We start from the raw sequence: 26,795 nt of genomic DNA on the forward strand, positions 1-26,795 counted from the left end.
ATAAATGTCCTGAAATACACGTCAGGAGCATGGTATTTGCAGTAAGTTAAGGCTTGTTACCGCTCTCATTGTGAGCAAAGAATGCTAGTAGCTAGCATTTAGGTCAAATTTGTGATGTACCGCTGCTCAGTTTTACAAAGTATGAGTTTTATACTAATAGATCTGTTTGATTATTGCTTTTATTTTAAATAAGAAAACACAATTCCAATGTTAAGTAGCTTCATATCCTCTCTTATGTTGTCTCAAAAGTCCTTAAAAAGTAGAAATGTGAACAATTTGACCAGTTTCTAAATAGTCCTTTGTGGTAAGGTTGTTTTATCAACTACTGTGTGTGCACTTTGGTTGCCACAAAAACCTCCCCACTCAGCTAGAGCCTAACCTCAGCTAGCATTGGCTAACCAGAGTAAGACCCTGCCCTTAAATCTTTCTCCATGCAAAGAATGCACTGAGATGTCCAAGTCAAACGAGAATCTTCCTCCTTGTGCAGCTGATTGGGTTTCTTCTTTCCTCTCACTTTGTTTCTGTGTATAATAACCTCTTAATGCTGCAAACATGGAGTTCCAGTAGTGGGTTCTCTCTCACACAGATCCTGTTTTCTTCCCCCCGTCTCTCCTCGTGCACAGATCCAGCTCCTCTGTGCTCTCAGCCTGTGCAGCTCCACCCACCTGTAGATAAAAGCCAAACCCTCACCAGTGCTGCTGTTCAGCGTCTGTCACAAACTCCTTAAAAGCTCAGTGATACCACAGCAGCAGCAGCACACACAAAGGTAAGTGATGCATCATCAAGCCTTATAGTTAAATGTGTTCATTTTGATTTGGTTTTGCTTTGGCATGGTTGTCTGATTGCAAGGCAGAGACTGGATCATTTTCCTTTTTTGCCTTTTGGGATTGCACATGCAAAGGAACATGGAAACTGAGAAGCAAGTAAATGTATCATAAGACATCCTACTTCACAGCTGTGAAGAATGGGCTGAGAGGTCTCCGCAGATCACATCTGACATTTTTCCCAATGCAGAGAAAGAGGGAGAAAGAAAAGAAAATCCAAAAGAGACACCTGGGAAGAATAACCCGGGCTTAAGCTTGTTAAAATAAATGCACAGTGCAGCGTCTCGACAGGATTTAGCACCAGTTAGTGGAATGCCTTGACATTTTAGAAAGGTTAGGTGCATGTTTTTCAGGACAGGAAAAACATGCACTTTTTCCTCCTGTGTTTATGGATAAGAAGATTTAGGTGTTAAGAGCTTTCTAGTAGTAATCTGTCCCGCATAAATAAGAGGAAACAGGATTTAAGAAAAAAGTCTCCTCAGCAGAACACTGGTGCTGCGGGCTGGAGACGGAAGTTTTTATGCTTCATTAAATTTTCTTTTAGAAAACCTCTTCTGCTTCTGCTTCTTCTTCTTCTTCTTCGTTGTCTTCTTCTTCACCGTCATGCAGAAGTGAAGATTTTCAGAGTTCCATACTGCAAGCCAGACTTTAAAATAAATTTTCTGATGTGGTGGTTCAAAATGACACGATGCAAAGCGATCAGACTTATTGTATCTTTATCCTCTCAGCATAGTTTAAGGACATTAAATCTCAATGTGCACCTGTCCGTAAAGCGTAAACAAATCATGTGTCCATGTTATGATCATGTCAAATATGTCAAAGACGCAGTTGTTTGGGTTCATTCAAACAATTTTACACTGCAAAAGTGGCATTAAAGCAGATTAATTTGGTGCCAGCAGAGCCGCACATGTAATGAGCTATACAGACTTGTGTGATGACTGAGGCGATACGTTTTGTAAGTGGGAGATGTGAAATATTTGTTTTTTCTCTAAATTCATGTACCATTCTTTAAAAGCAGCACCCGTATCTAGGGTTATATATTTATATTAATAAACTACAACTGTTAATATGGGCTTTGGTAATTTAAGGAGCTGTGGATATAAAGAGGTCCAGACAGCTCACATCAAGATAAGATGATCAACCATTTTTCCTTAGCAATAACATGTCTGGACCTAATAGACATCCAAGAAGCTTGCATGTGTTTTTCATTGTTTTTCTAGGACTGCATTTGTTATGTTGTCAGAAGAGAAAATTTGTTATAAAGTTCAACTCAATCCGCAGATCAGTTTTAAGTTACTTAAAAAGTTTGGATTTTGAGAATGAGACTGTTTGAAGCCTCGCAAATGTGGTTATTTTGGGGTTTTTTGGGAGGGTTAGTGTTTGCGTCCAAGGGCCAGGATGTCGCTGTATCTGCTCAAGTGAGCACTTGAGTTTTTTGGCCCCAGAAAAGCTTTGTCATTTAAAACTGTTACAACATGCTGCCAAATAGTAAAGAAAATGTATTTTGGTGGCTTTTTGATGAAGAGTCGCACCTCTATGCTAAATGCTAAATCTGAAGCAGCTATTAGCGTAGTTTGGAAAAAAGACTGAAAACATATTTAAAAAACCCTTTATATGTCTGTAAGCAACAATGTGTAAGCAATGTGACAAAGTTCCTTTAAAAATTGCTGTAGTAGAGATTTTAAAATATGGAGACTTTTTTTTTAAATCTTTGAACATAACCAAGCTAGCTGCCCCCTCTTGTCTTTGTTCTAAGCTAATGCTCTTGCTAGCTTTCATATTTACTTTACTCTCAGTGTTTGCATCAAACTTTCATCAAAAATCACAATATTTCCCAAAATGGTATTTAAATATTTCGGTAACCATTTCTTACAGTGAACAGAAATCAAGCAGAAATCATTTATCAGCTATTTGGCTGCATTTTTGGTCAAATTATTCCACTATTTAAGGGATACATCATCTTGTTTGCTAGGAGTATCTGTGAGCATGCTATGATTTCACATATTTATTACTCTGTTAATGTCTCGTGACAGCTCTCCTCTCCGAGTCTGACTCCTTTGCAGTTCTCACCTACCAAACAGGAAGTGTTTATGCAGCTCTGAGGGAATGTGCCTCTTGATCCCACAGCTGCAGCCTCTGTGATTTCAGGCCATGTGTCCAAATGGTCTCGTGCTACTGTGCAGGGTACTGCAGCCATAGAAATGTCTCAAATGATGAAATCAGGTTCACTTTATGGCAATGTTACAGTGTTAATCAAATACAGATACTGTTAATGGTTCCACATTAGCTGCTGTCCTGACACGCTTTACTTTCTTTCTTTTCTTTCTTTACACCACTTTGTAGTTCCAGCTTTAAATTTTGCAGATTTATTACAAAGTGACTCTTATCTAAACTCCTAAGTAGAAGGAGTCCTAGTTCTTATAATCCCTCATAAATAGTGTGCTGCGAAAACATCTGGAAGTAGGAAAAGGGAGGAACATATTTCTTCCCTGAGTGGCATATTTTATGGTGTGACTGTATAACACATTAAGCTTCCCTTGGCTGTTGTCATGTCACCAGTCCAGGCGATGTATGCATGTCACATCAAGCCATAAATGCTCCCCAGCCCACTTTATGATTGCAGTAAAATTGATATGAGTGCATTCAATGATTGATCAACTGTAGAGGTAGAGGAAACCATCAAAATGAAATTGCTGGTGATAAAACCCCAAAACAACCCTTCTCAAAGCAACATGTAATCACCACCCAGTCATTTTTAAATATTAGACTGCTCCCAACCTCCAAACTACAGCAATTACTACTCCTCTGGAAGGGATCATATACCGACTCGTGCTCGTGATTTTAATATCCTCAGTACTTATATTGCAAAACCATTCATTTTAACATGTTGGAAACCTTCTGTGGTTTTTGACGTCAGTTTGAGGACAGAACTTGGCATGTTTGGGTCTTTACCAGCACATTTTCAGAGGTGTATTTAAGTAGAAACACCAATAAAACATAGTAAAAGTTCTGAATTTAAATTATGAAGGCTTGGCAGAAATTAGAGTCTGAAGTTCTTGCCATAAGCATGACTTGAACATTAATAATCATGTGAAAAAGAGTTTTTACAGTTCTCTATGCAGTAAACTTACTGCTTTTGTAGGAATTACAAAGGTAAGTATCTCAAAAATTGTTTGCTGGTCTGGAGCATTCGTTTTTGTCAACTCAAAGACAGTCTCAGCAAATTCACCCTAAGGTCAGACCACACAACTCTTAAAGAAACTACAACAAACACAAGAAATACAGACTCTACAGGCCTCAGTTAGCATGTTAAATGTTAAGGTTCATGATAACACGATTAGAAAAAGATGAAACAAGTGTGACTTGTTTGGTAGGGTTTTCAGGAGAAAGTGTCTTCTCTCTAAAAAAAAAACACTTCTGGTGTTGCAAACCTAATGGATGGAGATGTTTGGCATAATCCCTAATGCACAAAAGCAAACAAAGCATATCAACACGAACACTTAATATCAAACGCATCACAGTGGTGGCCAAGTGATGATTTGGGTTTGTTTTGCAGCCACAGGAATTCAGCACCTTGCAGTCATTAAGACGACCATGAACTCCTCTGTATAGACTTAAATGTGAGACCATCTGTCTTTGGACAGCTAAAGCTTAGTCCAAATTCAGGCATAAAAAAGGGCAATGATCCCAAGCACAGCAGCAAAATTATAACAGAATGGCTGATAAAAAAAACAATCAAGGTGTCACAATGGGTCAGTCAAAGTGCAGGCATGCTGTGGTAGGACCTTAAGAGAGCTGTGCATACATGAATGCTTCCAAATCTCAATATCCTGAACAAACTTTGTAAAAAAAAAAAAAAGAGGGGTCTAGAATTGGCCCGCAATGATGTGACAGACTGTTTAAGTCAAAAAGAAAACTGTTACTTTATTACTTAATTTATTTAGTTAGTTATTGCAACTAAAGGTGCTACAAGCTATAAAATCAGTGTGCAAGTAACATTTTGCTTTTGTAGCCGTTTGATCCATTTTTTTAAGAGTCAAGCCTCTCCATGCTTTTACAAAACAGAACAAAATGCATCTAAAGGGTTAAAATAATATATATGTCATGTCTATATTATTTTTAAGACTTTTATTGTTAAGTTGGGGGGGGTGGGGGGTTGTGAAATGTTATATTTGACCTCATTTGCTTTCCACGGTATTTAAATGAAAACATGTGTGAAGACACGAGGGGAAATCACCATTTGGTGCTATCAACTTTCCAACCACCTGTTTCGCGCATGTTTAAAATTTGCATTTTAAAAACAAAGCAAGTGGAAAAACTCCAGGTTTTTTTTCAAATATGCACGACATCTGGATGGAAAGTTTACTGTGGACATCTGAAATGTGACAGCTGAACTTCTGTTCTTCTACACTGGACGATATTTCCCACTGAAATAGGAAGTAGAAAAGCACAAATATTAGTGCTTGAGTAAATATAGTATCCGATTGGAAATTGGAAAAATGGAGGCAACACAGGGTGTGCTGTTCCCTGATTTGCTCATAACTGGAAATCTATTTATGCAGCTGCAGAATTCTCCAGTGGAGTCTGTGGTTTTAGCACAGTATTACTAATCAGATCTGATTATTAGCCAACATTGTTATTACTTTTAAAAATATTCTTTCACTGGTCCATTTTTAGCACCAGGTAAATACGAGGGAGTCCAAGAAAGATTGCGGCAGAGACCGCACAAAGTTCAAGGGAAAACTCTAAATCTGATGCAAGCATTTCTTTGTTGCTGTACCTATAAATCTTCCCTATTTAAATCAAATTCGATAAGATCCAAACATAAACGTTCTCATCCTTTCTTCTCATTGAATTTCTTTTTCTTTAAACATGGAAACAACCTAAAGTGCCTCTTTGGTCTGGGTTGCTATTAGTTGCTGTCCACTGACATCAGATACTCTGTTTTGACAGAACTCAAAAGCTAATAGGAAAATAATTCTCCTCCCACTCCAGTTTTTTGCCCTGAAATGAAAATTGTGGGCAGGCACTCGGTGACTTGTGGTTCCTACAACTGCAGGAGAGGGAAAATATGTCAGTGAAATGGGTGATGAGAACGGGTGGACTGCGTGGGAGTATGTGCAAGGCTTTTCAAAGGATAGAGTGAGCGGTGAGCAATTGAAAATGCAAAAATGCATCCAGGTGCTACATCCATGCATTGTGGGATTTGAGGCTGTGTGTAGATGTGACATCAATGGCAAAAGCTGAAAGATATATATATAAGAAAGCAAAGTTAGCAAAGATGGAGAGATAGGAAGCTGAGCTGGGGAAGCGTTCACACCCATTTTGCTTCATTTTTTAACTCACTGCTTAGGGGGAAAAGTTAATATTCTCACTATGAAGATGAGCGGGAAGAGGGAGAAATGATCAAAAAGTTACATGATGATTGAGCTGAGATGAATCAGCTGCTTAGATTGAATACAAAAGAGAAAAGCAGCACAGGATCCAGAATATAACCTGTGGTTGTTGGAGAATAACAAGGAGGAAAATGGGGATGATGTTGATGCACAAAACCTTGTATAAATTATGCCAACAACAAAAATAAATCTTATTATTAAAAACGCCTTTGCCAGGATACCTTCCCCCCCACCCCCCACCCCACCCCCCCACTGGACTAATGAATCAAGTATCCACCTAGCCTGTGAAAAAGGCAAGTAAACAAAATAGACTGTATTGATGAACTGAAAATCTAAGTAGTAATGTAGTTTGGCACCCTCTATTGAGCCACTTGCCTCACTACAGGTCCTGTCTGATAGATATCATTATTAGTAGAGCTGTTTTGACTTTATTTTCCTATCTTGGTTCTGGATACAGTGAGTTAGTTGTTTTTGGCTTCAGGTGTGTGTTGTTGTCCTTGTCTGCAGAAACTCCAAGCATACCCACAGTGTGAGTACTCCAGACTGAGCCTGCAGAGGTGGAGTGTTTTTCTTATAAAGGTTAGCATCAGCTCACAGAAATTCATGCAGTGGGTCGCACGTACACTCAGGTACATTCCCCAGATGTCGTCTTGGCGCTCGTGTTCCTGTCAGCTGATTGTTGCATTCCTTTGTGTTTGTGTGTAGGAGCTGAAAAGCGTTTCCACATTACACTGACAGAATTGTTACACACATTATTGTATGAGAATATTGTGTTTTACGAGGTCAGATGGGTTTGTTTTGACCGTCCAAAAGCAATGTTCATATTTTAGTGTGTTTTGACTCAGTCTATTTAAAAAACAAAAAACATGGTCAGTTGAAGAGAACAACATCTGTATTGTTCTTGGGTCTGCTGGAGCTCAGGTAGTGAAATCCCCATGGCAGTGTTGTTGAAATGAAATAAAGCATGATGCTGAAGCCTGAATCATGAGCCAGATCATTTCATGCTTTCTTTGTGTTAACTTCAATTCAATTCAATTTTATTTATATAGCACCAAATCACAATAACAGTAGCCTGCCTCAAAGTGTTTTACATTGCATTGTAAAGACCCTACAATAATAGAGTCATACCCTAACAATTAGATGATTCCTTTGAGCAAGCACCTGGTGACACTGGGAAGGAAAAACTCCCTTTTAACAGGAAGAAACCCCAGACAGAGCCAGTCTCAGGGAGGGGCAGCCATTTGCCGTGACCGGTTGGGGATGAAAGGAGGAAGACAGGACAAAAGACACATTCAACAATCCTAAATTCACTTTGACCTAGTCAAAGTTTCTATGGTGACCTGTCCAGATAAAAAGAGAGGAACCTTTGTGTCACTAAGAGCTTCCTAACCCATCAGTATTACTGCATGGTACTTTCTTTACCTATTGATTAGTCATGCTCTTGGAAATGGTGCACAGTGAACTTTGGCATTGTTTTGCTGAAGATAGCAATGTCTTCCTAGAAATGTAAAAATATGTCTGGACTAATTTTCTCACGTGACATCATGTGCACAATGCTTGAACGTTGTCCACCATATTGGACTATTGCTATTAGTGTACTCCCCAAATGGTTGGCAGTGGTTTCTAGGGGTTGCTGGCTGTCAGGGGAAATCAAATGCAAACAAGGTGCACCACCAAGAACCTCATGGTGATTGCTTTGATTCCTAGCAGGTTGTAACGGTTGCCTATAGTTTTTCATGTTTGTAGTAAAGCTTGAAAAAGTATGATGCACCTTTTTTAAAAAGGTACAACGTTTAATTTGAAGGCAAGCAGTCTCCATTTCCAGTTTCTTTTGTGGTTTTCACTGTTTCACTATAGCTCGGAGTGTAGCCAGATGGTGCTTGCCATCATGTCCATCACTTCCATTCAAACTGCAACTGCAACAATATATGCTAGCAACCAAAGGAACCAGAAGGAAGTTTTTGCCAACCAGTTGGAGAATTTCCTCTAGCAACAAGTTGCCAAGGGGTCACTGTTGTCTGTAAGCTTGCATACCTACACTAGGACTTCATTACTTTCCCTGCAATTGACATCAAGTTCTAGCAGCTATTCACAACCAATCAGGGAGTACTTATTGTTTTCCTAATGACTAGTGGTTGCCAGATGGTTGCAGACCAGTTTCTAGGCTTGTGTAATGCGGCCTTGTTCACTTCATCCACTTGATCCTACATTGTGACCATGATTGCAACGCATCCAAAATGCTGGATAAGTTAACACCACACTGTCAGAGGATGTCTGGAAAACCTCAGTACATATTATTTAGCATTAATAGAGCTTAACACTTTATTTATAAATGTATAAATATTTGAAGTATGATGGTTGTACAAGGCATTCACAAGGTACTGATATCTGAACATGGACAGAAAAAAGCTCTGCCTAGTTGTTACCATGTGCGCTTCACATTACTGTACTCCTCAACCATTTCAGGCTCGAGAGAAAAATTCCAATGGTTCCTGAAAGATGACAATAATTTTTTTAATCTTACAGCCAAAATGACAATATGTCCATTAGGCCAGTATAAATCTTCTGGATATTGTTTTTCTCTAGCATTTGGATTTGTTCACTAACAATGGTCACAGCCCTTCAGCATTAATTTGTAGCCTTGACACTTGCACACAAAGGCTTTTCTGTCAATGATCAGTATGTATCATTGGTGTTGAAATTTCAAAAGTTTGCTTTATATCCTGCAGCACAGTTAGTTTCCCACTCTTATTGGAAAAGAAGGACCCTCTGTTTAAAGTACAAAAGCCAAGCCCGACCACAGGCAATTAAGACTGGCACCCGTGTCTATAAGCAATGACATGCCTCTGTTCCTCACCGTTTGTTTATTAAGCGATAGATTCCCCACATCTGGAATAAGTCAGGAGAGGAACACAGAGGAGAAATGGAAATGTGCTTATTTCCAAAGCCAATCTAGAGGTGATAAAAGACTGGTGGCTCATCACCAGGCAAAGCCAGCTGCGTTTGTATGTATTGGCAAAGAGGCTGAGAGGAACCAGCAACCACAGTGGGCCGAGTAGTCTTTGTTGCATGAGATTGTCATCGAGTGCCGGGTGTGGAGGTGTCTGAAGAGATTTCATCAAAGCTGAGGTCATGCACAAGGTGAAAGTTTAAATCATAGAAGGGATTCTAAGTGGATTCTATTTGGTTGTTGTTGCAGAGAGGAAATATTTATTGTCAAGCTATTCGTTCAGGGACACAGCAAGACCATATTGTGTTGAAAAAATGTTTGTTGTTGTTTGTTGTTGTTTTTCATCTGCAGCTTTTGTCAGGTTCACTGTGAAACATAATTGTGAATGCATAATGGTCATGCCTAGTTTCCTGACTAGACTAAACTCTTCAGTTTGTCCAATAATTTTGTCAGAATCAATGATTGTGTCGTGAAAGTGTCATTATTAGAGTGTGTGCTTTTACTTTAAGCACCTCATAACTACATGCTTCTTGATAAAGAACTGCAAACCTTTCGTTGTGCCGGGAGAAGCTGTTCCTCTTAAATCTTTAAACGAAGGTGGAAAGCAAATACATGAGAATTTTACTGCAGCCGTTGTGATGGGAAAAATGTAATAACCCAGAACAAAATGATTCAGGTTTCTTTATTTGTTGTGTTATAATGTTTGCCACGCAAGGTACTCAAGTATCAAAGCTAAACACATAGTGCAATGTCGTTAGAATTCAATACTTATTGCAATTTAGTCTGTGGTCTAGACGCTCCAATTGCTTTCCCATTAAACCGTCTGGAAACCAAAAAATGACTGATGATATCGACCGTCTGTAAATAAAGGCTAGCTGTATAATTAAGGGCAGCTACCCTGACAGCGTGACACATTCAGTTAATAAGCTTCAATAAACTCTTCAACTGTATCACAGCACCACAACACTGGTGTAGAGTGGACCGTGCTTCCGTTTTGATTCGGATGTTTGTGTGCACTTGCCTGTATTGATTGTCAGTTGTGTTCATTTCCATAATTTGTTATACTTGCCACTTGGAAAAGCCATTTTTAATCTCAATAATACCTTTTATCTGGATAAATAAATTATATATATTATATAAAACATCTGCCACAACATGTCCTGCCAAATATTGTCTGTTGCCACCTCTTCAAAATTTGGCTAGACATGTGTATACTTTATACAAAACAGTTGTAGTGTGTACACAGATGTGCCTAAAAAGTGGCCGGCCAGTGACAGGTGTACTTACTGAAATGGTCTGCTAGGTGTACCCAATAGTGTTTAGCCACAGGTGTACCCAATGGGGAGAATAGGAAGGAATTTTTATGATGTTTTTGCAACAAATTGTTAATTAACTGTTTGAAAACTGTAAAACCTAAACTAAAACTGCATAGAAACAGTCGCCTCACAGCTGATTTTTGCTCACTATGACAAATGGTGTGGGAGGCAATGCCAAGGAAGAAAAATAATAATAAAGAACTTAGCCGAGCATAGCATGTACTTGGGTTGTTTGCTTTGCAGCAAACCTACCAGTTAAAACTGGGTATGTTTTTGTATGCTTTATGTTTCTGAGCCATGAAGAGTGGCATATTCTTGGAGGTCCTCTTTGTTATTTCCTTGTCAAACATGTGTTCCTTTTTTGTCTCCAGAGCGAATTCCCAACGTGTGAAACCATGTTCTGCTTAGAAGCTCAATATTTGAGGATCAGTCTCCTGCTGGCTTTATAGCTGAAAAAGATTAAACAAGTGATTTTTACTCCAAGATTGAATGTTTGGAGATGCATGAAAAGCAAAAGATTGTCTCGCCTAAAATGTGACATTAAAACGCTGACATGACTGAAATTCAGTCAGTTGGCAAATTGTTTTTTATTGAAGCGGTCTGTTCTTTTTTTTCTCTGGAAGAAATTTATTAAAAATGTAAAACAGCAGCTGAAACTCTGGAATTTTAATGACTATTTAAATTAAATGTTCCAACAGTGAGTTTTCAAATATTTTGTGTCTAAGGGTGGATTTATTGAACCATTGCATAGGTCTTTGAGTACACAGAGGAAAGGACTATGGGTATGCAACCAACACAGAACTGCTTGTGTGCAGTCCTCCAAAGACAGCCCAGTAGTGCACTGGTAGAAACATTTGCTCACGACAAGGAAGACGCATGAACAAATATAAAAAGGCATGCATAATGGCTGCAGTGGACCACTTTCACTGTAAATAACACTTTGTTCCACATTATGACCTACGTCTCTTTCCTCCATGAACCAGCTGCACAAATGTAACGGGTGCTTCCCCATGTTTTGACTCAGGTGGTTTCTCTGATTGGGGTGATATCTCTGTAACTTGTCATAGACCTTACCCATAGATTTCCATGTATTTACGTATATGTTTGCCCAAGTTAGCTTTAGCCAAACAACAGAGCATTTGGGTAACAAATATATGTGAGTGCACTGACATGAAAGAAACACAAAGTTTGAATGCTGAGGAAGTTTACTTAAATATTAACGATATCAGTTTTCAGTTATTTATGCCATATGGGTAATAGACGGTCAGTGTTAATGGGTTACATTAGGGTAGTAGCAGCAGCAACTGCTTCATAGTAGTGCTTTCCAACAGCTATACACACATGGCACTTTCAGTTGTTTTTCAATTTTTTACTTCAGGTGTTGAATCTAAAAATTGAACCAAATATATAGAACCACCAACCAGTCTTCTAACAATCTTCCTTGCAGGCTTTCCTATTACCTTGGTCTTCCTGTGACCACTATGAACTTTAAACACAAAGAAATACTTAGATTAGGGGCAGTTTGCATATATAGCTGTATTTTTACCTTGTTAAATATTTGGGGTTCAAGCACAAACCATAAGTCTGAAAAAGTTTCATAAATTAGGTGTGTTTGTTGTTGCTTCCCTCTGAGGTTTAATCCACAAAAGGCAAAGAAATAATGAGTGAACTGATCCTCCACAAACAGGGGTTCATCACACCTGAGGCAAACAAACCTAAACAGACATTTTCATCCCAAGTCCATCCCCCCTAGTTCTGACAGTCAGTTACAGTCAGTGATATTAAAGGCCATGTTCTTCTTTGAAAAACAAAAAAGGTGATACAGAATTCATTACAATTTGTCATTCAGTTATGATCATCTCAGTTCTGAAGCAAAAGTTCACTTCAGGAGTGGTTGTGAATCAGTGTTGTAGTGTTTAAGTGTGATCTTTTTTATTCTTAATGTTGTTGTTTTTTTTTTTTTAATTAACTTTCAGTTAACTGTGAGTTTTATGGCATTTAGGTTTTTCTCTGAACATTTCATTGTTGGCATTGTGCTTCAAACTTTAACAGCTCTCATAAGAACAGACTCCACAGCTTCAAGTAGTCTGACCTATTTGACCGGACTAGAGTTTCACTCTTCCCTTTCAAAATTAATCTCTAGTCTATATGTGCTGTTTAATCACATATTTATCCTGGTTTTCTTGAAGTATTTAGATCCGAGACTTCATAAATTACAAAATTCTGATAAGAATCAAACCCAGCTTTAGTAAGCTTTAGCTTTAGTACTTCCAGGCTACACTTGAGGTGTTCATTCATAGAGCTTTTCACTGTTTACTTTCACTGTTATCCTTCAAAAACTCAGTGAACGCCTGAACTTAGAACCTCCAAATTTCTCCAAACTGACAGTTAAGCTTTTGACTGTCCAAACTGACAAGCAGTCCTCAAACAGTAACTCCCCCTTTTAAAGTTTTTTAATTAGCCTTTTACTTTACTTTATTTTTTATTTATATAGCACATTTAATAACAACAAAATGTTGACCAAAGTGCTGTACAAAGATAAAAATTACACAGTAACAAATGACATCAATAACAAATAACAAATACCTGGTAACAGATGAGTAAGTAGATAGATAGGTAACTCTCATGTAGTGTTGAAAGAACATGAGTAAAAGTGTGTTTTAAGATAGGATTTGAAAAGTTTGACGGTCGGGGCCTTTCTAATGTGGAGAGGTAAATCATTCCACATTTTTGGTGCCACAACCGCAAACGCCCAGTCACCTCTGTGAACCAGTCTCGACTTAGATGTAGCCAAGAGCAAGAGATCGCTTGATCTAAGAGCTCTAGGGAGCATATAAGGCTGCAGGAAGTCACACAGATATTCTGGAGCCTGTCCGTTCAGTGCTTTATGAGTCATCAATACAATTTTGCTATTTAATTCTAAAGCGGACTGGGAGAAAGTGAAGTGAGGCAAGCACCAGGGAAATATGTTCATGTCTCTTTGTATGTGTCAGGAGATGAGCTGCAGCATTCTGGACCAGCTGGAGTCGTGCTAGAGAAGACTGGCTAACACCTACATATAAAGAATTACAGTAGTCCAGTTGAGATAAAAGCATGAATTGCCCATTCTAGGTTTTTAAAACATAAGAATGATCTCACCTTGGATAAGAGCCTCAATTTTAAAAAGGACCGCTGTACAACAGAGTTAATTTGTTTCTTAAAGGTAAACTTATTATCCAGTATAACCCCCAAATTTTTTACAAAAGGCACTAAACTGCGCAGGTCAAGATCTGGGGTACTAGAATTACAGCTTGGTCCAAAGATGATCACTTTTTTTTTCGTTGTTAAAATTAAGAAAATTTAAGGCCATTCAAGTCTTGACTTCATCGAGAAACTGAAATGACAGAAACGAGAGCTTAGAAATAGGTCTAAAATTTGCAAGGACACAGGAATCAAGATTAGGTTTTTTGAGGTTTTTTAGACTTTTAGGCACCAAACTGCAAAAGGTTCTGTGTTATGTGTGTTGGTATTTTGTAAGCACAGTAGTTTGAATGTTGAATGCACAATGTCAAAATCGTCTGAAGCACATCCAAGACTCTTTCTGTCTTTGAGTGCTTTTTAGTAGTTTTTTCAATTACTGGAGATCGTCACTCACACAGACTCGAACTTGAACTCTAAAGACTTTACTGAAGACTTTTTACATGCTAAGCTATTATGTTGCCTCTTGGCTTATCTCAGGATCAAACTTATAACCTTGAAATATGCAGATATTGTTCAATAACATTATGAGGCATTGAGAAAATGGTGGAGAGAAGATTCTGAAAGCTTCTGCTGGTAGTTTTCTCTAGCAATTAATTATTTGATATTGAAATATGTATATAGTTAGATGAGAAGTGCAGTCACTTCACTGTAAGTGGGTCCTGGGTTTATGTCCACTAGTCAGCTGGGGCCTCTCTGTGTTGAGCTTGCCTGTTCCCCCTGTTCCTGTGTGGGTTCCCTCCCACAGTACAAAGATTCTAAACTGGCTGTAAGTGTGCATATCTGAATGGGTGTCCACATCTCAATGTTAACCCTGCAGTAGATGGCAACCTGTGCAATAGCTACTGCAACATATTCAAATCAACCCTAACATCTCTAACATGCTGATTTTGCAGAGAAACTAGCCACGTAAGTATTTCTAAAAATAATCCCTTGGAAACATCCAGCCAACACAACTTAGCTTTCTTTTTAGAATAATTGCTCTAAAAAAAATGTAAGCAAGCCTTCAGTTATTGCAGCTTTCCAAAATGTTTGATCTCTTTGGTTTGGTTTCAGGACACACAAACACTGCAGCTGAGGAAAACATGCATTCACCCATCAGTGTTTATTTTCACACAGTGCTTTTGGCAGTGCTTAGCTGATCTCCTTAGCACAGACATGTTTAAAGAATTAAAGATTATGTTCAAAACTGGCCACATCCCCTGTGGGGCCTCTTAATTATAATATGTACGTGTGAATCACTTCAAGGATGTGGGAGGCTTTTACACAGTGTTTCTGAAAAGATGTCTAAGCTAGGTCACATATGTGCAGTGGAGGGTTTTGGCGATTTTCTTTGGTTTGACAAGTGAATTTTGTAAGGTCTTGAAAGCTGGCATTTGAATTCATCTATGTACCAGTATGGTTTAAGAGCATGGCCATAAACCATTAAGGGGCTTAATTATTATTATTTTCTTCTCTAAATGATTAAATGCTGTTTGCACAGCATTTATCCCATTGATGAGTAGCACAAGACACCCTAAATGACCAAACTCTATTCACATTAATTAAGTAAATTACCTAGAAGTAAATAATACATTCATTATACAAATATATGTATCAATGCCAACCAATAAAGCTGTTTACTTGTGATACAAACTGTGAAGTTTATTTGCTTTTACAAAACAGCATTTTCTGTATTTTATGGGAAAATGTGTAGTGGTTTTGGAAACGAATTGATATTCACCTAAAGAATCAAGATACCTTCAAGATACCCTCAAGGATACCGCTAACGAGATATATAGATATGATATGAAGATAGATATGAAGATTGTTCATGAGTGTAGATGCTTTCATTTAATTTCACTGAAATTTTTATATCTGTCTTATAGTTCCACTTTTTGTTTCTCCATTGCAGAAAATGGTGGCTGTACCCCTCCATTCTTTCTATCTTCTCATCACAGTGTTACAGCTATGTTTACTATACCTTGCTCATGGTGGGGTGTATTATGGACATAAACAGCCACCCCAACAGCCCCAGCCATTGCCACAATATGATGCATATCCACAGCAACAGTTTCTGGAGAATGAGATGCCAATACTTCCTCAGTATGGACAAGAGTTTCCTCAACCGCCATTGCACATGGGTAAAGAGAGACCACTGACAGATGGCAAAGGTGAGTTCAATAAGTTTGTGAAAAATTACTTTTAGCTCCTGCATCTCGTCTAATACCATAATTAATAAACTAACAACCTGCTGTAAAACAGATCAAATACGTCAATGGGTCCTTTTTACATATTTATCTATATATTCTTTTTTCTTTTTCTTTTTTTGCCTGTCCCGTTTGGCTCTTTTGCCATCAGAATTATTGTCTAAAGGCGAAGAAAGATGCCCAACGGATTTACTTTACCAAATTGACCAACCCAGCCTTGCCATATTGGTCTATTTGATTCACCTTTTGTTGTTTATTTTATTTTAACCTGCTAAATACAGGACAGACTTGACTGGGGAAAAGAAAGGGGAGAAAGAAAGAGGGAAAGAAAAACAGCAGGGAAGAGGAATGGTGATAAAGGGCAAAAAAACAAAAACCAACAAAATAAGCAGACAAAAAATACATATATCAATCACCTGGATCACCTGTTGAGAAAGAAAAAAGAGAAAACAAGCAGAAAAAAGAGAGCAATATAATAAACAACATCATTACGATGATCTATGGGAATATAACAGTAAATACTAAATATTAAAAATTATTGTGCAGCACGTAAGATCGACATCAACATATTTATCTATATATTTTAACATATGACATGAACTAAATTCTTAGCTTTTTTGCACTGACTTCAAATTCTTATTCTGTAATTATAAATACAGGGGAGATGGTGTAAAACTGACAAGAACTTAAGTGCACTGCTACAATAAATTAATTATTTACATGGAGCGCTCCCTGGTTTTTAATTTTCTTTCTTTCTTTTTCTTTCTTGGTTTTTTTTCCTCCTGTGCTTGTGCGACTTACTTTACAGTAGATTCATTATGTCTGTTTTCATTATTTCAACAGCACTGTAAATAATTGTTTTAGTTCATTATTAGTTCATTTATTTATAATTAAATGACCTAATAAGGGGTAATCCATTTTCAGATGCAGTGAGTAGTAACTGTATTACAAAATTTTTAGTTAACATCGATCACTAACTACTGATAACCAGTGTTGGGGAGTAACGGAATACATGTATCGCCGTTATGTATTTAAAATACAAAATGTGAGTAACTGTATTACGTTACAGTTACTGTTTAAAAATGTGGTATTCAGAATACAGTTACTTTGTTGAAATAAAGGGATTACACAGCGGTCTTTTCCTGTTTCATATGTTAGGCTATCCCCTCTCTATTTTTGGTAATTCCACACCGGTGGAAACCCAAACAAAACACACATTAAGAGGCTCAAATGCCTGTGTCTCAATCTCGCGTCTCATAATGACGTGAAGAAATATTTTTAAAAATGATTTAATATGAAGGCAATAGGCAGAGTGTTACAGGCATTGCCCTAAAGAATGTAACCTCATGGGCAGTGTAGTCCATGCTGCAGGGAGAATGGACTGCCATACCCGTTATGTGTCTGTGAGCGAGGGAGGGAGAAAAAGGTGAGTGGAAAAGTACGAGTTGTCACAGAGCAGAAACGGGAGCTCGAAGCATGTAAATATAATAATAACCACTGCAGCCAAAAAGAATTCAATTCAATTCAATTTTATTTATATAGCGCCAAATCACAACAAATGTCGCCTCAAGGCGCTTCATAGATACAGAGAAAAGCCCAACAATCATATGACCCCCTATGAGCAAGCACTTTGGCGACAGTGGGAAGGAAAAACTCCCTTTTAACAGGAAGAAACCTCCAGCAGAACCAGGCTCAGGGAGGGGCGGCCATCTGCTGCGACCGGTTGGGGTGAGAGAAGGAAGACAGGATAAAAGACATGCTGTGGAAGAGAGACAGAGATTAATAACAGATATGATTCAATACAGAGAGGTCTGTTAACACATAGTGAGTGAGAAAGGTGACTGGAAAGGAAAAACTCAATGCATCATGGGAATCCCCCGGCAGCCTACATCTATTGCAGCATAACTAAGGGAGGATTCAGGGTCACCTGGTCCAGCCCTAACTATATGCTTTAGCAAAAAGGAAGGTTTTAAGCCTAATCTTAAAAGTAGAGATAGTGTCTGTCTCCTGAATCCAAACTGGAAGCTGGTTCCACAGAAGAGGGGCCTGAAAACTGAAGGCTCTCCCTCCCATTCTACTTTTAAATACTCTAGGAACAACAAGTAGGCCTGCAGAGCGAGAGCGAAGTGCTCTAATAGGGTGATATGGTACTACAAGGTCATTAAGATAAGATGGGGCCTGATTATTTAAGACCTTGTATGTGAGGAGCAGGATTTTGAATTCAATTCTGGATTTAACAGGAAGCCAATGAAGGGAAGCCAAAACAGGAGAAATATGCTCTCTCTTTCTAGTCCCTGTCAGTACTCTTGCTGCAGCATTTTGGATTAACTGAAGGCTTTTCAGTGAGTTTTTTGGACATCCTGATAATAATGAATTGCAGTAGTCCAGCCTGGAAGTAATAAATGCATGAACTAGTTTTTCAGCGTCACTCTGAGACAGGATATTTCTAATTTTAGAGATGTTGCGCAAATGGAAGAACGCAGTCTTACATATTTGTTTAATATGTGCGTTGAAGGACATATCCTGGTCAAAAATGACTCCAAGGTTCCTCACAGTGTTACTGGAGGCCAAGGTGATGCCATCCAGAGTAAGAATCTGGTTAGATACCATATTTCTAAGCTTTTCAGCGCCGAGTACAATGACCTCAGTTTTATCTGAGTTAAGAAGCAGAAAGTTAGTGGCCATCCAAGTCTTTATGTCTTTAAGACATTCCTGCAGTTTAACTAATTGGTGTGTGTTATCTGGCTTCATGGACAGATAGAGCTGGGTGTCATCTGCATAGCAGTGAAAATGTATGCTATGTCTTCTAATGATGCTGCCTAGGGGAAGCATGTATAATGTAAACAGAATTGGTCCTAGCACTGAACCCTGTGGAACTCCATAATTAACCTCAGTGTGTGAAGAGGACTCTCCATTTACATGCACAAATTGGAGTCTATTAGATAGATATGATACAAACCACTGCAGTGCAATACCTGTAATACCTACAGCATGTTCTAATCGCTCTAATAGAATATTATGGTCAACAGTATCGAATGCTGCACTAAGGTCAAGAAGGACAAGCACAGAGATGAGTCCACTGTCAGAGGCCATAAGAAGATCATTTGTAACCTTCACTAAAGCTGTTTCTGTGCTGTGATGAACTCTGAAACCTGACTGAAACTCTTCAAATAAACCATTCCTCTGCAGATGATCTGTTAGCTGTTTGACAACTACTCTTTCAAGGATTTTTGATATGAAAGGAAGGTTGTAGATTGGCCTATAATTCGCTAAGACTGCTGGGTCTAGAGATGGCTTTTTGAGTAAAGGTTTAACTGCAGCCACCTTGAAGGCCTGTGGTACATAGCCGATTATTAGAGATAGGTTGATCATATATAAGATCGAAGAATTAATCAATGGCAGGACTTCTTTGAGCAGTTTTGTAGGAATGGGGTCTAAAAGACACGTTGATGGTTTGGAGGAAGTAATTATTGAAGTTAACTCAGAAAGATCATTTGGAGAAAAAGAGTCTAACTTAACATCAATGAAACTAAGAGTAGCTGTAGATAATATTACATCTGTGGGATGATTATTGGTAATTTTTTCTCTAATGATAAAAATTTTATTTGTGAAGAAGTTCATGAAGTCATCACTAGTTAACGTTAAAGGGATGGTTGGCTCAAAAGAGCTCTGACTTTTTGTCAGCCTGGCTACAGTGCTGAAGAGAAACCTGGGGTTGTTCTTATTTTCTTCAATCAGTGATGAGTAGTAAGCTGTTCTGGCTTTGCGGAGGGCTTTCTTATAAAGCAACAAACTATTTCTCCAGGCTAAATGATGATCCTCTAAATTTGTGATACGCCATTTCCTCTCCAGATTACGAGTCATCTGCTTTAGGGTACGTGTTTGAGAATTATACCACGGGGTCAGGTACTTCTGATTAGAGACCTTAGTTTTCACAGGAGCTACAGTATCCAGAGTCGTACGTAGTGAGGAGGTGAAATTATTAACAAGATAATCGACCTCTGTTGGGGTAGCGTTCAGATAGCTGCTCTGCTCTGTGTTGGTACAGGGCATTGACGATGATAACAGTGGCTGGATTATATTCTTAAACTTAGTTACAGCGCTTTCAGAAAGACATCTACTTTGATAAAGTCCACTCTCCACTGCTGCGTAATCAATTATTGTAAATGTAAATGTTATCAAGAAATGATCAGACAGGAGAGGGTTTTCAGGAAACACTGTTAAATGTTCAGTTTCTATGCCATATGTTAAAACAAGATCTAGGGTGTGATTAAAGTGGTGGGTGGGTTCTTTTACATTTTGAGAGAAACCAATTGAGTCTAACAACAGATTAAATGCCATGTTGAGGCTGTCATTTTTAGCATCAATTCAATTCAATTCAATTCAATTTTATTTATATAGCGCCAAATCACAACAAATGTCGCCTCAAGGCGCTTCATAGATACAGAGAAAAGCCCAACAATCATATGACCCCCTATGAGCAAGCACTTTGGCGACAGTGGGAAGGAAAAACTCCCTTTTAACAGGAAGAAACCTCCGGCAGAACCAGGCTCAGGGAGGGGCGGCCATCTGCTGTGACCGGTTGGGGTGAGAGAAGGAAGACAGGATAAAGACATGCTGTGGAAGAGAGACAGAGATTAATAACAGATACGATTCAATACAGAGAGGTCTGTTAATACATAGTGAGTGAGAAAGGTGACTGGAAAGGAAAAACTCAATGCATCATGGGAATCCCCCGGCAGCCTACATCTATTGCAGCATAACTAAGGGAGGATTCAGGGTCACCTGGTCCAGCCCTAACTATATGCTTTAGCAAAAAGGAAGGTTTGAAGCCTAATCTTAAAAGTAGAGATAGTGTCTGTCTCCTGAATCCAAACTGGAAGCTGGTTCCACAGAAGAGGGGCCTGAAAACTGAAGGCTCTCCCTCCCATTCTACTTTTAAATACTCTAGGAACAACAAGTAGGCCTGCAGAGCGAGAGCGAAGTGCTCTAATAGGGTGATATGGTACTACAAGGTCATTAAGATAAGATGGGGCCTGATTATTTAAGACCTTGTATGTGAGGAGCAGGATTTTGAATTCATCAACATGGATGTTAAAATCACCCACAATAATTATTTTTATCTGAGCTCAGAACTAAATTAGATATAAAGTCTGAGAAATCAGACAGAAACTCTGTGTAAGGCCCAGGTGGACGATAGATGATAACAAGTAAGACTGGTTTCTGAGTTTCACAGCTGGGGTGGACGAGGCTAAGCATCAGGCTTTCAAATGAATTAAAAGTCTGTCTTGGTCTTTCATTAATTAATAGACTGGTGTGAAAAATTGCTGCCACACCGCCCCCTCGACCTGTGCTTCGAGATTTCTGGTAGTTAGAATGACTCGGGGGTGTTGATTCATTTAAACTAACATAATCATCCTGCTGCAACCAGGTTTCTGTAAGGCAGAGTAAATCAATTTGTTGATCAATTATTAAGTCATGTACTAACAGAGACTTGGAGGAGAGAGACCTAATATTTAATAATCCATATTTCACTGTTTTACTCTTTGGTTCAGATGTGGATACTGTATTGTTCTTTCTTTGTAAATGTTTAAGTTGTTTGTTGCTGGTTTTTAGTTTGTTTTTTGTCTTTTTGGAAGCAGACACAGTCTCTATGGAGATGGGTTTTTGGGGGGGTAGCAGGAGGAGAGAAGCTGCAGAGAGGCGTGTAAGACTGCAACTCTGCTTCCTGGTCCCAACTCTGGATAGTCATGTTTTGAGGGGTTTAATAAATTTGTCCATATTTCTAGAAATGAGAGCTGCTCCATCCAAAGTGGAATGGATGCCGTCTCTCCTAACAAGACCAGGTTTCCTCCAGAAGGTTTGCCAATTATCTATGAAGCCCACATCGTTTCTGGGACACCACTCAGACAGCCAGCAATTTAAGGAGAACATGCGGCTAAACATGTCACTCCTGGTCTGATTGGGGAGGGGACCAGAGAAAACTACAGAGTCCGACATTGTTTTGGCAAAGTTGCACACCGATTCAAAGAGTGCCTGACGAGCCCAGTTGTAAGTAAGCTATTAAGACTCCACTGTACACTGTGTTCATGTTTTCCTCCGAAACAATAAGTTCCATTGGAGCAGCCTTTCAACGCCTCTCTCTGTCTCTCGCTAGCAAAGCTGACCCAGACAACAAAGTAAAGCTTGTTTTCGGCTACGAGCCCGACACGGAAGCCGACGTATTAGCCAGAGGTTCAGAGCCGCAGACCTGTTTTATATACGCACCGAATAGTTTTCTATACGAGATTACTGCAAAAAGTGCAGCCTTACCTAATGTCCACCCTACTGTTACTCATTTTATATTAAGATTTAAAAATCTAGTTGCTATTGGTATGGCGAGTAACCTTCAGTAATAGTAATAAATCGCACAGCAATAGGACATTCATGTAGTTGTAAAAAAGCATGATAATATATTAAGTAATCCAAAGTATTCAGAATACGTTACTCTCATTGAGTGATGTAACGGAATACGTTACAAAATACATTTTGGGGCATGTATTCTGTAATCTTCCCAACACTGCTGATAACTGATCATGTCAGATCATTATTTAGTGGGTCAACACTTACCTCTTTTAGTATTTTCCTTGACAGGACAAACCTTTCCCAGAGGAGCTAAAGGTCCACGCCCTCCTGTTCCAGGGGTAAAAGGTCTCCCAAAGGGACTGCAAGGAATTCAAGGTCCCCCAGGGCCAACAGGACCACCAGGACCACAAGGCCCTCCTGGGCTTCCAGGACAGGGATTGCCAGGTTTACCAGGAAAGCCAGGCCCTCCTGGTCCTTCTGGCTACCCAGGAGTTGGAAAACCTGGTATGCCAGGATTGCCAGGAAAACCTGGAGGACCTGGATTACCAGGATCAAAAGGTGATCTTGGTCCTAATGGTGATGTAGGTGTAACTGGACCTCCTGGGCCTCCAGGACTTCCAGGTCCCTCAGGACTCCCTGGGATTCCAAAAGCAGGAGATCAGGGACTTCCAGGACAGCGAGGTCCTCTAGGGGAGCCTGGCCAAAAAGGTCTGCCTGGGCTTCCTGGTCCTCCAGGCCTCAAAGGAGACAAAGGACTTGGTATACCTGGTTTTCCAGGCTTGAAAGGGCCTGGTGGGCCACCAGGTCCACCTGGACAGGTGGGCATTGCTGGCATTGGTAAACCTGGTATGAACGGTCTTCCTGGACAACCAGGAATACCAGGAAAGCCTGGTTCTCCTGGAGAACCAGGACTGGCAGGGGCACCTGGTGAAAGAGGCCAACCAGGTGTACCAGGTGTACCAGGAATTGGAAAACCAGGAAAAGATGGTTTCAGTGGGCAACCGGGGGTATCTGGAGGAAAGGGGGAACCAGGTCTCCCTGGTTTACCAGGGAACCCGGGCTTGCCAGGTTATGGTACACCAGGGTTTCCAGGACCTAAGGGTCATAAGGGACATGCTGGTCTTCCTGGAGCACCAGGTCCAAAAGGTGATAAAGGTCACCCAGGTCTCACAGGTGTCATTGGTCCCACTGGTTCAAGTGGAATACCTGGCCCACCAGGACCAATAGGCCTTCCTGGTAGTCTTGGCTTCCCAGGATTAAAAGGAGATGATGGTGTCATAGGACCAAGAGGAAATCCAGGAGTAAAGGGTCAGACAGGTCCTCCAGGGATTCCCGGACAGCTTGGTAGATCAGGAGAGGGTGGACAACCAGGACCAAGAGGCTTACAAGGGTCCATTGGCCCAAAGGGAGAAGCTGGTTTTAGGGGTTTACCTGGTGCCCCTGGTGCTGCAGGATTAACAGGAACAAGAGGAGAAGGAGGACAGGCTGGAGAGAAAGGCCCCCAGGGGCCACAAGGTATTCCAGGGCTTGCAGGACCAGGGGGCCCAATTGGACCCCCTGGGCTTCCTGGACGAAAAGGCGATGCAGGCTTACCAGGTAAACCTGGCTATCCTGGTGAGGGAGCCCCAGGACCCCCAGGTCTTGTTGGTCCACAAGGTAACCCCGGTCCCAGTGGTCCTCCTGGATTTCCAGGGCAACCGGGACAACCTGGACCCCCTGGACCTCCTGGACAACCTGCTACATTTCCTGACCTTGGACAGATCCTTCCTATGACTGGCCCATACAGTGGCCAAAAACAAGGTTACAAGAACCCAAATGGAGGTGAGATTGGTGGAAATGGCCCTGAGCTGCCTGCATTCACAGCTAAACTCACAAATCCATTCCCCCCTGTGGGTTCCCCTGTCATCTTTGACAAACTCTTGCACAATGGCAATCAGGACTACAGTCCTCAGAATGGTGTTTTTACCTGTAGCATACCAGGGATCTACTACTTTTCTTACAACGTACACTGCAAAGGAGGTAATGTGTGGGTGGCACTGATGAAGAATAATGAGCCAGTTATGTACACTTATGATGAGTATAAAAAGGGATTGCTAGATCAGGCTTCAGGGAGTGCAGTACTCCCATTAAGAAAAGGAGACACTGTGCATATACAGCTACCATCGGAGCAGGCAGCAGGACTTTATGCTGGTCAATATGTCCACTCCACGTTTTCTGGATACCTACTGTACATTATGTAATAAAATATAAAAAAGGTGAGAATAATAGCACAGATCTGACCATAATGTAAGTAAAACTACTTAAGTCACAAGGTACAATGTAGGTCAAGTTAAACGGGTTACATCGAGAATTTGGAAGATCTTCTTTAGTTCTTACTGTAATTATTATTATTATTATTATTATTATTATTATTATTATTATTATTATTATTATTATTATTATTATTATAACAACACTGTATGTACCACAACTGTATTTACTTACAAATAAATATCAGAAAGGGAAGTTATAAAACCATGGCCAAAATTTGTATATAAATGTTATGATAAATCACTTGGCTTTTAGCCATTCCATTGTCTTAATTACACATATATTCTTATATTCATCTACAGAGAGTATATCATGGCTTCTGATAACTCCTCATACAGTGCAGATTTACAGTATATCTTCTTTTTATTCACTTGACAGGACAGCAGTTTCTGTTCTACAATTATAAACCGCATACTGGGCATGTAAGAACCTATCACTTTATTTGTCTTAGTTATAAATTACAGTTGGGTTATGTATTAGGGTTCATCATGTAATTATTAAATTATTGTTAGACTTTTTTGTTTTTTGTATTGTTGAGCTTTTTAATATGAAAAGATATTCATATGCATTTTACCACACTTATTCACTTAACAATAACATAACCATTGGCTATTTTATTAAATTTCCAGTCCACACAGTCCAAAACAGAACAGCAAAAAAAAAATACATGTTTGTTTTGTCCACAGTAGTTTGATTTTTCCCTTTGATGTCCTTAGTTTTTTTTTATTTGTAATAAATATAAACTGAAAGGTATGTGTGAGTTTGTCAGTATTCTCTGTAATTTATTTGTTTGACTACTGATTACCTGGATTTGTCTTGTGTGTTGAACACTAAATAGAGAATTCATTCCAATCCAAAATGCAGGACACATAAAATAGCAATACCCATTCATATGACTGTGCCACTTTTTTTCTTTGGTTGTTTAGGGAGGGGGGGGGGGTTGTTTTGTTTTTTTAATTTTGTTTTTCCAAACTGAGGATAAGCCATTTTGGTAGGACATTCTTTAAAAGTACTTTTCCTAATATTCCTTTATTTTCAGACAAAAACTGTGCCGTAAGTATGTGAATTTTGATCTTTGTTGTTTTTTCTTGGCAAGATGATGGTTTAATAATAAAAATAAATCAAAAATAAATAAAATTTCGTCTTGACCTAATTTTTAAGATGATGTTTGTGATTTGCAAAGCAAAAACATTGTGCTCTATAGATTCCTACACCAACAACAATCAACAAGAATGAAAAACATGTAGCCAAGACCTTAATCAACACAGCAAAATTGAACTGGACCATGTCTGGACTTGATTCTTTGTGGTATAGATTCAACAAAGTGCTGGAAACATTCCTTAGAGATTTTGGACCATATTGACATGACAGCATCACACAATTGCCGCAGATATGTCAACTGCACATCCAAAATATCAATCTCAAAATGTTCTGCTACATCTCGAAGATGCTCTACTGGATTGAGATCTGATGACTGTGGAGGTCAATTGAGTACAATGAACTTATTAACATGCTCAAGAAACCAGTTTAAATATGATCTGAGCTTTGTGAAATTGCACATTATTCTGCTGGAAGCCCCCATCAGAAGATGGGTCATAAGGGGTCATGTGGGATGGACTGGACATGGTCAACAATAATACTCAGGCAAGCTGTGACATTTAAACAATCCTCAGTTGGCACTGAGGGGTCCAAATATCACAGCAGAAATCAGACCAGGCAATTTTCTATTGTCTAATTTTCACTGAGAAGAGCGGCACCTGGTGAGGTAGGCCAACGTTTGGCATCTTGTGCATTCAGAGTGGTTGTCTGAGTTACTGTTGCCCTCCTATTAGCTCAGTGCAGTCTGACCATTCTCCTCTGACCTCCACAATTTTTCATTTGTGGAAAAATCCCAGTAAATCATCAGTTTCTGAAATGTTCAGCTTGTCTGGCACTGAAATCACCTTTATTCACTATTCTGACGCTCGCTTTGAGCTTTAACAAGTCATCTTGACTGTGTATACATGCCTAAATGCATTAATTATTTGTCTGATTACATGTTTCAGTAAAGAGCAATAGAACAGGAGCACCTAATAAAGTAGCCAGTGAGTTTATGTTTAAAATAAAATAGCCTATGACTGCAGCAGTGTCAGTGTGTTGCCATCAGATCATCCAGAGAAATGCAATCTGCTTATCAGAGGAATTAAATGGTTAACATATGACAGTCACAGGAAAGGGAGGGCGCAAGA

General features: G+C 39.4%; 1 protein-coding gene across 1 annotated transcript; it reads left to right on the top strand.

Annotated features, from left to right (window-relative positions):
- Positions 1–482: 482 nt before the first annotated feature.
- Positions 483–26,713, top strand: LOC146491737 (uncharacterized). Its single transcript, XM_085150710.1, has 3 exons — positions 483–766; positions 15,618–15,876; positions 22,546–26,713. Exons 2-3 carry the CDS (start codon positions 15,621–15,623, stop codon positions 24,495–24,497), a joined length of 2,208 nt encoding a protein of 735 aa, XP_085006836.1. The 5' UTR covers positions 483–766; positions 15,618–15,620; the 3' UTR covers positions 24,498–26,713.
- Positions 26,714–26,795: the final 82 nt, after the last annotated feature.

This window comes from Neolamprologus multifasciatus, chromosome 23 (genome assembly GCF_963576455.1).
Source record: "Neolamprologus multifasciatus chromosome 23, fNeoMul1.2, whole genome shotgun sequence".
Classification (NCBI taxonomy): domain Eukaryota; kingdom Metazoa; phylum Chordata; class Actinopteri; order Cichliformes; family Cichlidae; genus Neolamprologus; species Neolamprologus multifasciatus.